Source organism: Protomyctophum parallelum, assembly GCF_964188405.1.
Source record: "Protomyctophum parallelum genome assembly, chromosome: 17".
NCBI lineage: Eukaryota > Metazoa > Chordata > Actinopteri > Myctophiformes > Myctophidae > Protomyctophum > Protomyctophum parallelum.
The window spans coordinates 25,968,830-25,982,116 of NC_139719.1; the positions used below are offsets into that span (position 1 = coordinate 25,968,830).

Below are 13,287 nucleotides of genomic sequence, written 5' to 3' on the forward strand. Positions count from 1 at the left end.
ATTCATCACATTTCTGATAGCTTCCGTGTTACAAGCATAAAATAAGAAGTTACTACAGGGGGGGCGGCGGAATCTTTGTGATAGGATATATTTTTTTTAAATGAACCACTTGAACCCTGGCATCCCTATTATGAAGAGAATGAAAATAGCCGATCTACAAGTAGATCTCCATTTTTTGTCTAAAGACCTGTGGTGTTGAGGGGGGGGGGGGGGGGGATGCAAACTAAGTACAGAGTGAAAGGTCACATTTTTCTAAGTATTAAGTGATTCAACATCTCAAAAATACATATTAACATGAATACAAAATACACTGGTGATCGTGTTGTCAAACGATTAATATTATACAATATGTAGTGGGGGGGGGGCCTGAAAGACGTTGACACATATTTTACAGTATAGATTATGGTCCCAGAGATAAACACAGTATCAAATGCATATAAAACTGTGGTTTACTTGGTTTGCTTGTCTAAACCATAGCTGCGGGTTGTACTGTTCTTAGCTTGTGATTAAAAGATTTTGTATGAAATAATGTGTATTGCTGTGTGCTTTGCACCTTCAGGTTGAAGCCCTTCACCTCCTACCAGTTCAGAGTGAAGGCCACCAATGACATAGGAGACAGTGAATACAGCCAGGAGAGTGAGGCCATTACCACACTGCAAGACGGTAAGGACCAAACAACTACAACTCATTCTATCATAGGAGACAGTGAATACAGCCAGGAGAGTGAGGCCATTACCACACTGCAAGACGGTAAGGACCAAACAACTACAACTCATTCTATCATAGGAGACAGTGAATACAGCCAGGAGGTCCCCAGCTAAATTATTATTGATAGTTATAGGAACCAAAACTCGGACAGTGCACTAATAGAACCAAATGGACCCTCTATTTGTACATTTCCAGAGTGTACAGTTTTTCTTTTTTTTTTAGGTATGGATTCAGACAAACAATGTTTGGGCTAACTCTAACCCTTTTATAATTGTATTTATTACATTTAATTCGGTCAATTCATCTTTCATCAATCAAGATTGTAGAAAAATGAGGTTCCGAGCCGACACCAATATAGTTCAGACTGATGGTAGGTTTTTTGTTTAGCTACAGTATGATCCTCGTCGTCTCTGTGCATTTGATGTATGTGTTTTCCTTGCTTAAGTGGCTCTGGATAAAGAGCATCTGCTAAATGCCTGCAGTGTGAATTGTAAATTGCTGTCAGGATGACTTGGCTTATTGTTATTGTTGAGGACAGTGCTGACAGTGACATAGCGAGTGATGTCATAGCAGTTGCCACGAAACTAGACAACAGTGCTAAAACCTCCTGGCACAGAGGTGGGAAAGTAGTACATTAACTCAAGTAGCTATATTTATATTACTATTATTATAGTACATTTCTGAGGTACTTGTTTGTGATAAGTTATACTTCTAACTTTTGATACAAGTTACATTGCAGATCTATTACAACATTAGAAAATCCCGATCTACAAACTCACAATATGTCACATCATGACACATTGTGAGCTTTGTAGAGCTGCTTTTGTATTTCTAATAAATAAAAGTAGGGTTACTTTTAGTACTGTAAGTGTATTTTCTTTTACTTTGAATACAGGACTTTTACTTATAGTATTTCTAACACTGTGGTACTGCTACTTTTCCTGAATCTGAGTACTTTTCCACCACTTATCTCCCAAACTGCTACTTTTGACTGGCTTTAATCAATGGCAGCTTTTGTTTGTATTCTCCTCTGCCGGGGTTTATGTCCCGTGAATGCCACTGCAAGCGCTTACAGACTTTTAGCTTTTCCTCTGGACTTTCTCAGGTCCATTGGATACATTTGTCTTTACCTTTTGTTACTTTTATCTCTAATCCCCCCCTCCCCTACACCCCTCCCCCTCCACAGCACCCGACGAAGCACCCTCCATCCTCTCCGTTACGCCACACACCACCACCTCCGTCCTGATTCACTGGCAGGTGAGGAGACGGGGCAACGCCATTGGCTCGGCCTTAATGTGTGCATGTGTGCATGTGTGTGCGTGCGTGCTGAAATCTATAGCCTTGCATATGAAATCTGCTAAAAAGAAAATTGATTGATGTGTAAAAGTGTAGTGCGAGTTCAGAAAAGAAAACCAAACCAAACAAATGCTCACAGCCATTTTCCACAGCTTTGTAATGTGTACAATAAAAAAAGGAAATAAAAGGCCTGGGTTTCCAGTCGACAGCGACCATAATATTATATATGTACAGTATATTATGTTATTATATTATGTCTTAAGTGTTTCATCGTCTGTCGAGCTCCACGGAGCTGACAGTCAACATAGGGCCTAATTAGAGAGCATGGAGTAATTTTACATAGTATCCAGCCTCCCTCCTCTCCCACACTCGCACCTGAATTAACAGGTCATAAAGGGGCGAGATAGGAGCCCCCCCGGGTCCTCCATCTTGGTTTTATAGAGAACGCTTGAAGAATTTATTAGGATATAGAGTGAGAGTCACATCTCTTTACCTCTTCTCTCCCCGTGGGCTTGTCATCGCTTGTTTTTTACAGCGAGCAACGTTTTTCTTCCCCTCATCCTCCTCCTTTGCAGTCTGGCTGGAGTCTGTTTTTTAAATGTCTACTTTGCAATGAAATCCCCTGCAACTGAGGCAAGGAAGGATGCAAAAGTAAGCTGATAAATTGTAATTTTACAACGGGGAAATATGCGAGTAATAACACCGACAGACCGCACTGCTGCAAAACCCAGAGAAATTTGTACGTTTATGTCGAGGTAATTGCGACGATGTCTGAATTACGATAAACATGGCGCCACATCTGTTGTCCAGTCTCGTTCTGCTGTTCATAGACATATCGTTGTTCATTTTGTTTTTTTTCCAAAATAACGCTCTACTTGAACGCACTACAGCGTCACACAAAAGCATCAAACGTAGCAGATGTGATGCCCTTCAAACTTGTAGATCTGCTACATTTGCTATTTTTTTTAATCTGAATTCTGAAAAGTAACAGTTTTGGACATGAGGTTTCCACTCGACAGAGACGATATAAACGTAGATACCGTAGATTTGATGCGGTGCGTCATCACGGCCGCCATATTTTTGTGGGGGAAAGCCGTAACTCCTCCTTATAGTAATGCATGTATATGACCCATGTACGATATGTCTATTGAAGCAGGATTTCTCTCCATAATCCAAATGATCGTAACTCGCTGAATTATCGACCAATATTTGAGAAGTTTGTTTTGTTAAAAATTGCAGGGCATGTAGCCTGAAAGAGACCGAGGGAGGGCAGAATCCATTTGTTCCGGCCGACTGGCCGGGCCGGTAAACACCGTCGGCCGGTCGTTTTAACTCCTTCAGTGCCACCTGGTGGTCACCAGTTTAGGCTCTGAGTGCCAATTCTCCCATTATAAAAAAAGAGTTTAAAAAAAATGTGTACAAAAAAATGTTTACGTCTTGTCGGCCTTGGCACCCATTGCAAAGACGTCTAGAAGACGGGATTACGGTTTTGGCACTTAAACAGGGTCTTTGGGCGTCTTTGGATAGGTCGACCTATCCACGGACCGGCCGACCTATCCACGGACCGGCCGACCTATCCACGGACCGGCCGACCTATCCACGGACCGGCCGACCTATCCACGGACCGGCCGACCTATCCACGGACCGGCCGACCTATCCACGGACCGGCCTACCTATCCACGGACCGGCCGACCTATCCACGGACCGGCCGACCTATCCACGGACCGGCCGACCTATCCACGGACCGGCCTACCTATCCACGGACCGGCCGACCTATCCACGGACCGGCCGACCTATCCACGGATCGGCCGACCTATCCACGGACCGGCCGACCTATCAAACGACCGGCCGACCTATCCACGGACCGGCCGACATATCAAACGACCGGCCGACCTATCGCACCGGCCGGCCCATGGGCCGGTACAAAAAATAAATAAATAATAATAATAAATAATAATAAAAATTAAAAAAAGGATTCTGCCCTTGCTGGAGGGACCTGTGGTTCTCGGGTTATATAGGGCGCACCATCTCCCGGCTGAGAAAGTCGGGAACTTCCAATTGTGCTCTGCTCGCAACTCCACACAACGGAGAACACTGATGTCACCACATTTTGAGTGACGCCCCTCTGCACTCTTATTGTTTAGCGAAAATACAAGGTTCACTCCGCTCGTATGCCACTTCTCATGGATGTCTTTCCCGCAGGCGTTTTCTTTTTTGAAAACAAAACGCCTGCGGGCTAAAGCCCAAACCACACCAAAGGGTCGGGTTGGGACAAAACGGTTTTTAAGGTAGACCACACCAATGCAACTCATTGCAACTCAATTAGTTGCATTGGTGTGGTTTACCTTAAAAAACAGTTTTGTCCCAACCCGACCCCTTTGGTGTGATTTGGGCTTTAAAAATGTGTTACCTACTACCACGGTATGACTTTAATGTGCGGAGTGGTCTTCCACCCTGCAGCCCCCCGCCGAGGAGAAGATCAACGGGATCCTGCTGGGGTTCAGGGTCCGCTACCGGGAGCTCCTGTACGACCGGCTGAGGAGTTACTCCGCCCACACCGTCAACAGCCCGTCCACCACCTGGGCCGAGCTCACAGGTGATCCACCTACACGGCACTGTCACTTTCACTCAAGAGAGAAGCGCCATTGTGAGAAGTGTCATCGTCTGTGGATCCCACTCCTGACACCCACTCATCCACTGATTAGTAGCTATCAGCGTATCAGTGTTATTAACTCCACTCCAGAGCTGGCGCGCGCGTGCGTGTGACTGTGTGTGTGTGTGTGTGTGTGTGTGTGTGTGTGTGTGTGTGTGTGTGTGTGTGTGTGTGTGTGTGTGTGTGTGTGTGTGTGTGTGTGTGTGTGTGGGGCGACTGTGGCTCAGGAGGTAGAGCAGGTCGTCCAATGATCCATGGGTCGGAGGTTCGAATCCCGGCTTCTCCTGTCTACATGTCGAAGTGTCCTTGGGCAAGACACTGAACCCCAAATTGCTGCAATCGGTGTATGAATGGGTGAATGTAATGCACAATCTATGTAAAGCATTTCACTGCCAGCATTTCACTTTTTTCGGTCACAATTCTGATGAGTGTTACCTCAGACAGTTAAAGTATTGGCCTAATACGATGAATTATCTCTCTAACTCTTCCATCTCGTGCTCTCTCTCTCTCTCTCACACACACACACACACACACACAATATGGGTGCCTACACTCATCCACAGCGCCCTACAGCGTGCGCAATCTGAGCGAGGCCATGCAGACCCAGTACGAGTTGGACAGTAAGTACTATCACACTCACACACGCACGCACACACACACACACACACACACATGGCATGACACATAACCACGTTATGACACAGGAAGCATTCCGGGTGTCATATTGCGAGGTTATCATATGATTGTGATGCCTGGCATCATGAGACAGGAAATGCACCTGGTCAATTGAGTTGACTATAATTGAGACCATTAGCACTGGAGAGTTGTTTACCTGCAACTGTGTGTTCCCAGCAATTCAAGACCTGTCTGACTGACTCTCTGTCTCTGTCTCTGTCTCTCTCTCTCTCTCTCTCTCTCTCTCTCTCTCGCTCGTTCATTTATTTGTATAAAACACTGTGGAAGCAGACATCCAAACATCCCTCATGTGCCTCAGTGCCTCCGCTGCAATTCCACCAAAGCCCATAATTAGTGGCTCGGCTGAAACAGTGTGATTTCCTCAGCCGTCGTGTTCATAATGTAAACAAGCCCGCCAAAAACAAAAAAGCCTTTTATGGGAATGAACGATGACTTAATTAACGATTCCCCAGCTAATTACGACTTTTGTTCCCTCGCAGACCTGAGCAAGCACAAGCGCTACGAGATCCGCATGAGTGTGTACAACGCTGTGGGCGAGGGCCCGACCAGCCCACCTCAGGAGGTGTTTGTCGGAGAGGCAGGTGCGTCTCCCCTACTCACATTTTAATTGTTTATTCAATCATGTATAACTTTCCTCTTCTATCCCCGGAGTTGAACCCTGTTTCCTGCATGTGTGCCAAATGTATTTTCAACATTGAGCTGGGCAGGCAGGGCAGACAAAATACAACCACCTTACTTGTATAAGTTATATGGTATTACATACTCTACCATACAGATTGTTAGCCCACAGCTTGAGCTTGTAGATATGCTGAGTTGGCGGTGCCCGGGATCGAACCCATGACCTTGCAGTCGAAAGGAGAGTGCTCTACCGACTGAGCTACCCGAAGTGGAGTAAAAAGTAAAAGGTTTGCCTCTGAGATGCAGTGGAGTAGAAGTATGTATTATTGTTACTTGAGTAAACATACTTTCCACCACGGCCTCCAAGAGGGGCTTTTTCACGTCATTTCAATCAAGACCTTGTCTTCGTGACTGCTCAAATATTTGACTACCCTGCCTGCCTGCCTGTGTGCGTGCGTGCGTGCGTGCAAGGATTAGGCTGTCTGTGTACGGGCAGCCATGGCAACCTGCTCGCTGAAATTGGTTCTCTTTATGAGCTCCTTGGGATTCCAGGTGTAATTTGTTCTTGGTAAATCCCCCCAGCCCGTGTACTGTAGGTAGATTGAGGACTGGCTTTATAGGCTCCGTCATCGCCAGGCCACACACCGAGTAAGAAAAACAAAAGGAAACTGCCAACGGTTTTAAAAAAGTCATGAAAATGTCAGAACGGAATTAGCCGATCGCGAGCTTCAACTAGACCTTCAGGCGACAGACCTTCAGGCGACACGTGATTAATGTAATGTTTTTTTTCCGCTGTTGCGCCGTCCGTCACAGTGCCCACGGCGCCGCCCCAGAACGTGGCTATCCAAACGGCTACAGCAACGCAGCTGGATGTGACGTGGGACCCTCCCCCCCTGGACGCCCAGAACGGAGACATCCAGGGCTACAAGGTGAGGATGTGACGTGTAGTTTCTTTATGACAGCTAAATGGTACCAAATGGAGCCGCACGTGTCTGTAAGAATCATACCCGTGTGAAGTGAGGGGTCTGTGGCCTAGTAATGTACATATTGTCTCAGTCTGGTGACGTGTAAAACTGTTACTTTTCAGGATTCAAATAAAGAAATAGCAAAAAATAGCAGATCGACAAGCTCAAAACGCTTCACTTCGTGCCACCTTTTGAGCTTGTAGATCTGCTACTTTTGATGCCTTCGTGCCTTCGCTGTACAATACGGTCAAATGCATTCATTTACGGAAAGAAAAACACAAAAAGTTTGAATTTGGAGAAATTGGAGACGAGCGGTTTCTGCCCAACAGCAACCAGAAAAACCTGGTGGTCCTCGAGAAGAAAAGGTTTGAAAACGAATCACTGATCTATGGTGTTTGGAATGGGGCGTGACTCCGGAATGACACTCTCAGGGTCCCTCTCTGCCTCCTCCTACAGGTGTATTAGTGGGAGTTAACTCGCCTCTCAGGGCCCCTCTCTGCCTCCTCCTACAGGTGTATTAGTGGGAGTTAACTCGCCTCTCAGGGCCCCTCTCTGCCTCCTCCTACAGGTGTATTAGTGGGAGTTAACTCACCTCTCAGGGTCCCTCTCTGCCTCCTCCTACAGGTGTATTAGTGGGAGTTAACTCACCTCTCAGGGCCCCTCTCTGCCTCCTCCTACAGGTGTATTAGTGGGAGTTAACTCACCTCTCAGGGTCCCTCTCTGCCTCCTCCTACAGGTGTATTAGTGGGAGTTAACTCACCTCTCAGGGCCCCTCTCTGCCTCCTCCTACAGGTGTATTAGTGGGAGTTAACTCGCCTCTCAGGGTCCCTCTCTGCCTCCTCCTACAGGTGTATTAGTGGGAGTTAACTCGCCTCTCAGGGCCCCTCTCTGCCTCCTCCTACAGGTGTATTAGTGGGAGTTAACTCACCTCTCAGGGCCCCTCTCTGCCTCCTCCTACAGGTGTATTTCTGGGAGTTCCAGCGTAAGAACGAGACGGAGCGCCTGCGGACCCTCTTCATGCCGGAGGGAGGGGTGAAGCTGAAGAACCTGACGGGCTACACCACCTACATGATCAGCGTGGCCCCCTTCAACGCCGCAGGCGACGGGCCCCGCAGCCCCGCTACCAGGGGCCGCACGCAGCAAGCGGGTAAGAGTGGACACTAGAAAATTACAAAAGAAAATACATTCTTCCAATTACTTCTAATTAAAGATCAGGCGGCTGCTGCTGCTGCTGTCTCTCTCCGTCTCTCTTGGAGTTAGGATTTGGTTAGGGTAGGGTTAGGGTTAGGTCCAATTAAATAACATTGGAAACAACGTCTGAAACGACAAAGTGCTACTATGCAGGAAAATAAAAACAATAATAATAATAAAGATTGGCCTTTTAGGGAGTTTTGATGTAAAAATATACATACAAATGTAGAGTTTTTCATTTCTCTCCCACCATTGGGAGAGAAAACAAGAACTCTCAATGTGGGATGTTTACACTGCATAGAGCAAAAAAATAAGAAAAAGGAAGACAAATCCAGTCATTGTAAGCTTTAATATGAAGATGACGGGGCGGTAATTGCTGCTGTCAGCATGCCAAACAACATTAGCAGCAGTACACTCCCAGAGTGTCTAAATGCAACCACAAAGAACTGCTTCAACCCAGTCTACTTGAAACCCCAAAGGCTTATTACTACAGGCCCCTCTATATACCAAATACCTTCGCCAAAACAGTGCATTGCGTTGAGAGCTTGTAGATAGGCTATTTATTATTGACGATTGTTTGGCCCAGATTTGGGACACATGGTGTAGTTTGAATAATGTTGATGAGGGACTTGTCAGGTCATCAACATCATCTCAAAGAACCCAGTGGTTCCTTGGCCTTACTCCCTTCTTCTCTCTCTCTCTCCCTCTCTCTCTCCCTCTCTCTCTCTCTCTCTCTCTCTCTCTCTCTCTCTCTCTCTCTCTTACTGACTCAGGGTTGAATAGCACTGAAGGACACATTTGGCACACTGCTCATCATCCCCTCCCTCCTTCCTTCCTGTTGTACAATTCACTTTCAAATGACTTATTCATCCATAAACTCCCCCTCAATAAATAGTTGTTGTTTTTTCTTTTCTCTGTTACAGTTTTGGTGTGTTTAGTATCCCATGAGTTAGTGGAGGGGAGGAGGGCCTCTTATTGGCTCACCACACTGTTACACAGAGGAGGAGGAAGCATTTTGACATGGAGGGAGAGAGACAGAGAGAGAGAAAGAGAGAGAGAGAGAGAGAGAGAGAGAGGGAGGGGGGAGAGAGAGACTGGTTCGATAGATAGCCAGAGTTATTTTTCTTTTCGGTCGGACAAAGGGGGCTTTTGTGCTGCTGCGAGCGTCTCCACTACTCGTGCTTGAGCGCTTTACGAGACAACGAGGCCAGCTGTGTCCCAAACCACAGTGGTGTCACAAGCCCGTCCAACTGTAGCGTGCATGGCCCTCGATCGCGGCCCCCCGGGTCATCACATCCAGCCCCCGGCCCGTCGATGAATGCTGCACTCACATGACCCGGGTTGGGGTCAAGTACTATTTGCAGATCTGTCGTGGTATTTGTTTTAGAGCTATATAGACGCCTCACAGAGTGCAACATGGGTGTGTGTGTGTGTGTGTGTGTGTGTGTGTGTGTGTGTGTGTGTGTGTGTGTGTGTGTGTGTGTGTGTGTGTGTGTGTGTGTGTGTGTGTGTGTGTGTGTGTGTGTGTGTGTGTGTGTGTGTGTGTGTGTGTGTGTGTGTGTGTGTGTGTGTGTGTGTGTGTGCGTGCGTGCGTGCGTGCGTGCGTGCGTACCCCTGTCAGGCTCCGGATTACCTCTGAGATTGCGAGGAGAGTTGGTGTGAGTCTTAGAAACGTTCTGAGTTGCCTTATGTATGTTTGTAGATCAGTGAAAAGGGCACATGCACATCAGTGCTGTCGGGGCCGAAACCTAATATCTCCTAATATGTTATGTGGGTTTTTTTCGTAAATTAACGGCGTACTTGATCATACTACAGCGTCACACAAAGGCATCAAAAGTTTGAATATTGAATTTCCAAAACAGCGTGCGCTGTGCGTGCGTGTCCGTGAGCATCCGTGCTCGGCAACTTTCCCCTGGTGGGTGAATAAAGGAAAAGAAAGAACAGCTTTGTCTTTGTTTTTATTATTGATCATTTACCCTTCTGTCAAATTGACCTATGACCTCTGTGTTGCGGCGCTCTAGCCCCCAGCTCGCCCAGCTTCATCCACTTCAGCGAGCTGACCACCACCTCGGTCAACGTCTCCTGGGGGGAGCCCACCTACCCCAACGGCATCCTGGAGGGCTACCGCCTCATCTACGAGCCCTGCACGCCCGTGGACGGTAAGACCACCACCCCCTTTTATATGTCCTTATCACCATAGGGTTGTCCAGATCATGTTTTTCTTTTCTTTCTTTTGCTCCCCCGATCCGATTCCGATCATTTGATTTAGAGTATCTGACGATACCTCATTTTTCCCGATACGATATTTATATTTTTTATAGAACCATATCACAATTGTACAATGTCCGAAATCAGACTGACAAGACGCAGCGATTAAAACCAAAGCAGAGGTATGAATACCCCCTTCCACCCCACCCCCACCCCCACCCCCAACAAATCCAATCCTGATTTTCTTCTCTCTTTTTTTAAAACATTTGTTTTACACACATTCTTTTACACATTTCCCTGCTCAAAATGGCTGCTTGTACCACCCGAAGGGTTAATGCACCCGATTAATATTGATATTAATCATTATTGTTAATCACATCTTTCAATCAATGTTTAGGCTCAGATCAAGCGGAGTGTGTATTCATCCTAAGCTAATAAGCTATAAGCTAACCATCGACCATGACCTTGAACAACCTCTCCATTACTCCTGAACACTATACTCATCACAACCCTCTCTGGCGTACCGCCTAAAACATAATTCACTGCTGCATAATAAAGAACTTACAATTAAAGTTGAACTATGTTTGTCATCTTAACACCATTCCTGCTCTCTCTCTGTGTGTGTGTGTGTGTGTGTGTGTGTGTGTGTGTGTGTGTGTGTGTGTGTGTGTGTGTGTGTGTGTGTGTGTGTGTGTGTGTGTGTGTGTGTGTGTGTGTGTGTGTGTGTGTGTGTGTGTGTGTGTGTGTGTGTGTGTGTGCGTGTGTGCCGTGCACTCGCTCCAAGGAATAGTTTAGCATTTGTTTTGATTACATTTTCAATTCGTCTTACTTTTTTGTTTTCAATTTCACTCAGCGTTTAAAGCAGTTCTGCTTGTTTAGCTTAGTTTCTAATTGAGTTCTTTATTAGTTTTTTTTTTATATGGGGTATTTGCCAGAGATGCATCTAAAAAGTGGGGGGGCAGCGGCTGTCCACCTCTGAACAGCGCTTAGCGGGTCAATGCTCAATGGAGACCCAATTGGTCTCCGGTTCCAACTCCAATGTTGCGGATTTACCCCCTTTACCCCCCTGGGGTAAGAGGTTTTAAAGGGACATTTCACCGCTGAAAGAAACTGCAATTACTCAATGTTAATAGTATAGCTAACAGTAGCACAATTTTCACCCTATGGCCAGAAACATAATGTAGTCTGTGTGTTTGACTAGGGTTCGACTGGATTGCTGGATTACTACAATGACAGAATTCTCCGTCATTGAATGTACTTTATAGATATGAAACAGTCTCGCTGATACTCAACATTCACTGACCCGGTTGCTAAACAACGCCCCCCCCCCCCCCCAGCACCAGGATTTTTGCGCATGGCCCCATAGAGCTCCCATTCAAAGTAGGATCTTCCTTGCCTCGTATCTCTGGTGGTGATGATCCATCTAGCTTTCATAATTTTGTTCATTGTAGTTATCAATAATAACTTTGGTTTGTGAATGCGTGTGTCTGCGTACCCCTGCGTGTGTGCGTGCATCTGTGTATGTGATATGTCTGCATTGGGCTTCGTGTGGGCGTGTGTGTCGGTTTGTCTCCTCCATGTTGCTTTGCTTGGCCACACAGCCCTGCTTGCTGCGTCTTTCTTTTTTAAAGACGTCCCTCTAAATGTGACGTGTGTCTGTCCAGACTGTGCCGACTGTCTCCGCTCCCCCTCCCCCCCAGGAGTCAGCAAGATAGTGACGGTGGACGTGAAGGGGAGCGGCCCCTTCTGGCTGAAGATCAAGGACCTGGCGGATGGCGTCACCTATAACTTCCGCATCCGTGCCAAGACCTTCATCTATGGGCCAGAGGTGGAGGCCAACATCACCACCGGCCCTGGGGAAGGTAATTAAACGCCCCCTAACCCTAACCTAAGACCTTCATCTATGGGCCCGAGGTGGAGGCCAACATCACCACCGGCCCTGGAGAAGGTAAACGCCCCCTAACCCTAACCTAAGACCTTCATCTATGGGCCCGAGGTGGAGGCCAACATCACCACCGGCCCTGGAGAAGGTAAACGCCCCCTAACCATAACCTAAGACCTTCATCTATGGGCCCGAGGTGGAGGCCAACATCACCACCGGCCCTGGAGAAGGTAAACGCCCCCTAACCCTAACCTAAGACCTTCATCTATACTCTATGGGCCCGAGGTGGAGGCCAACATCACCACCGGCCCTGGGGAAGGTAAACGCCCCATACATGCTCCCTGTCTGAACATCAGACGTCCCGTTACTGTATCGGTATCGGAAAAGTATCGGTATCGGCCCTTATTTGTCATATCGGTTCATATCGGTATTGGTGAATATGCCAGTCTAACCACCGATTCGACACAGGGGTAAGGCGTTGACACTATGGCAGGTAAATAAAATGTTGGGGCATGTGGAGTTTGCTTTCGAGTTTCCAAAACTGCAAGTGCACATTTTAGTGAGTCTTCTATAAACACAACACCAGATATATAGCTAGATAGCTATAAACACAACACGAGATCACAACAGATCATGGTATCGGTATTCGGTATCGGCTAACACAGAAATGGTGGTATCGGATCAGGAGCGGAAACAGTGTATCAAGACATCCCTAAAATAAATATACTTAGTTACTTTCAACCACTGGTTTCTGTTGTTGCTTTTTACCTCTCTTTCTCCCTATTTTTCATTCATTATGCCAATGGTGGATTCCTCTATTGGCATTCCTCCATGTGTGTCGTGACTGCTCTTGTATCTTACTGACTCACCTGCCACTAAGGAACCCCCACCGAGAGGACGTGGAGCCTCCGTCCTACACCTCCCACCCCACAACACTCCCTGCTGACAGATAACGCCCCCCCCCCCACCCCCCCCAGCCCGTGGGAGTGCACATAGTGACAAACTATCACCCTCTGTGCCCAGAAGTCGGGCAGTGTGATATATTTACTGCCAACGGTGAAAGCAAAGCA

General features: G+C 47.0%; 1 protein-coding gene across 8 annotated transcripts in view; it reads left to right on the forward strand.

The window, feature by feature from the left end:
• Positions 1 to 13,287, forward strand: part of LOC310874999 (protein sidekick-2-like) — a 503,627-nt gene that overhangs the window by 448,818 nt on the left and 41,522 nt on the right. For 4 of the 8 annotated variants that reach the window (XM_083787997.1, XM_083788001.1, XM_083787998.1 and 1 more), the window contains exons 31-39: positions 560 to 663; positions 1,895 to 1,965; positions 4,465 to 4,600; positions 5,221 to 5,277; positions 5,833 to 5,934; positions 6,785 to 6,900; positions 7,897 to 8,083; positions 10,149 to 10,286; positions 12,000 to 12,197. In XM_083787997.1, coding sequence (XP_083644123.1) covers positions 560 to 663; positions 1,895 to 1,965; positions 4,465 to 4,600; positions 5,221 to 5,277; positions 5,833 to 5,934; positions 6,785 to 6,900; positions 7,897 to 8,083; positions 10,149 to 10,286; positions 12,000 to 12,197 — 1,109 coding nt within the window. The remainder of the gene's footprint in view (positions 1 to 559; positions 664 to 1,894; positions 1,966 to 4,464; positions 4,601 to 5,220; positions 5,278 to 5,832; positions 5,935 to 6,784; positions 6,901 to 7,896; positions 8,084 to 10,148; positions 10,287 to 11,999; positions 12,198 to 13,287) is intronic. The other 4 variants (XM_083787999.1, XM_083788003.1, XM_083788000.1 and 1 more) reach the window with 1 other exon arrangement.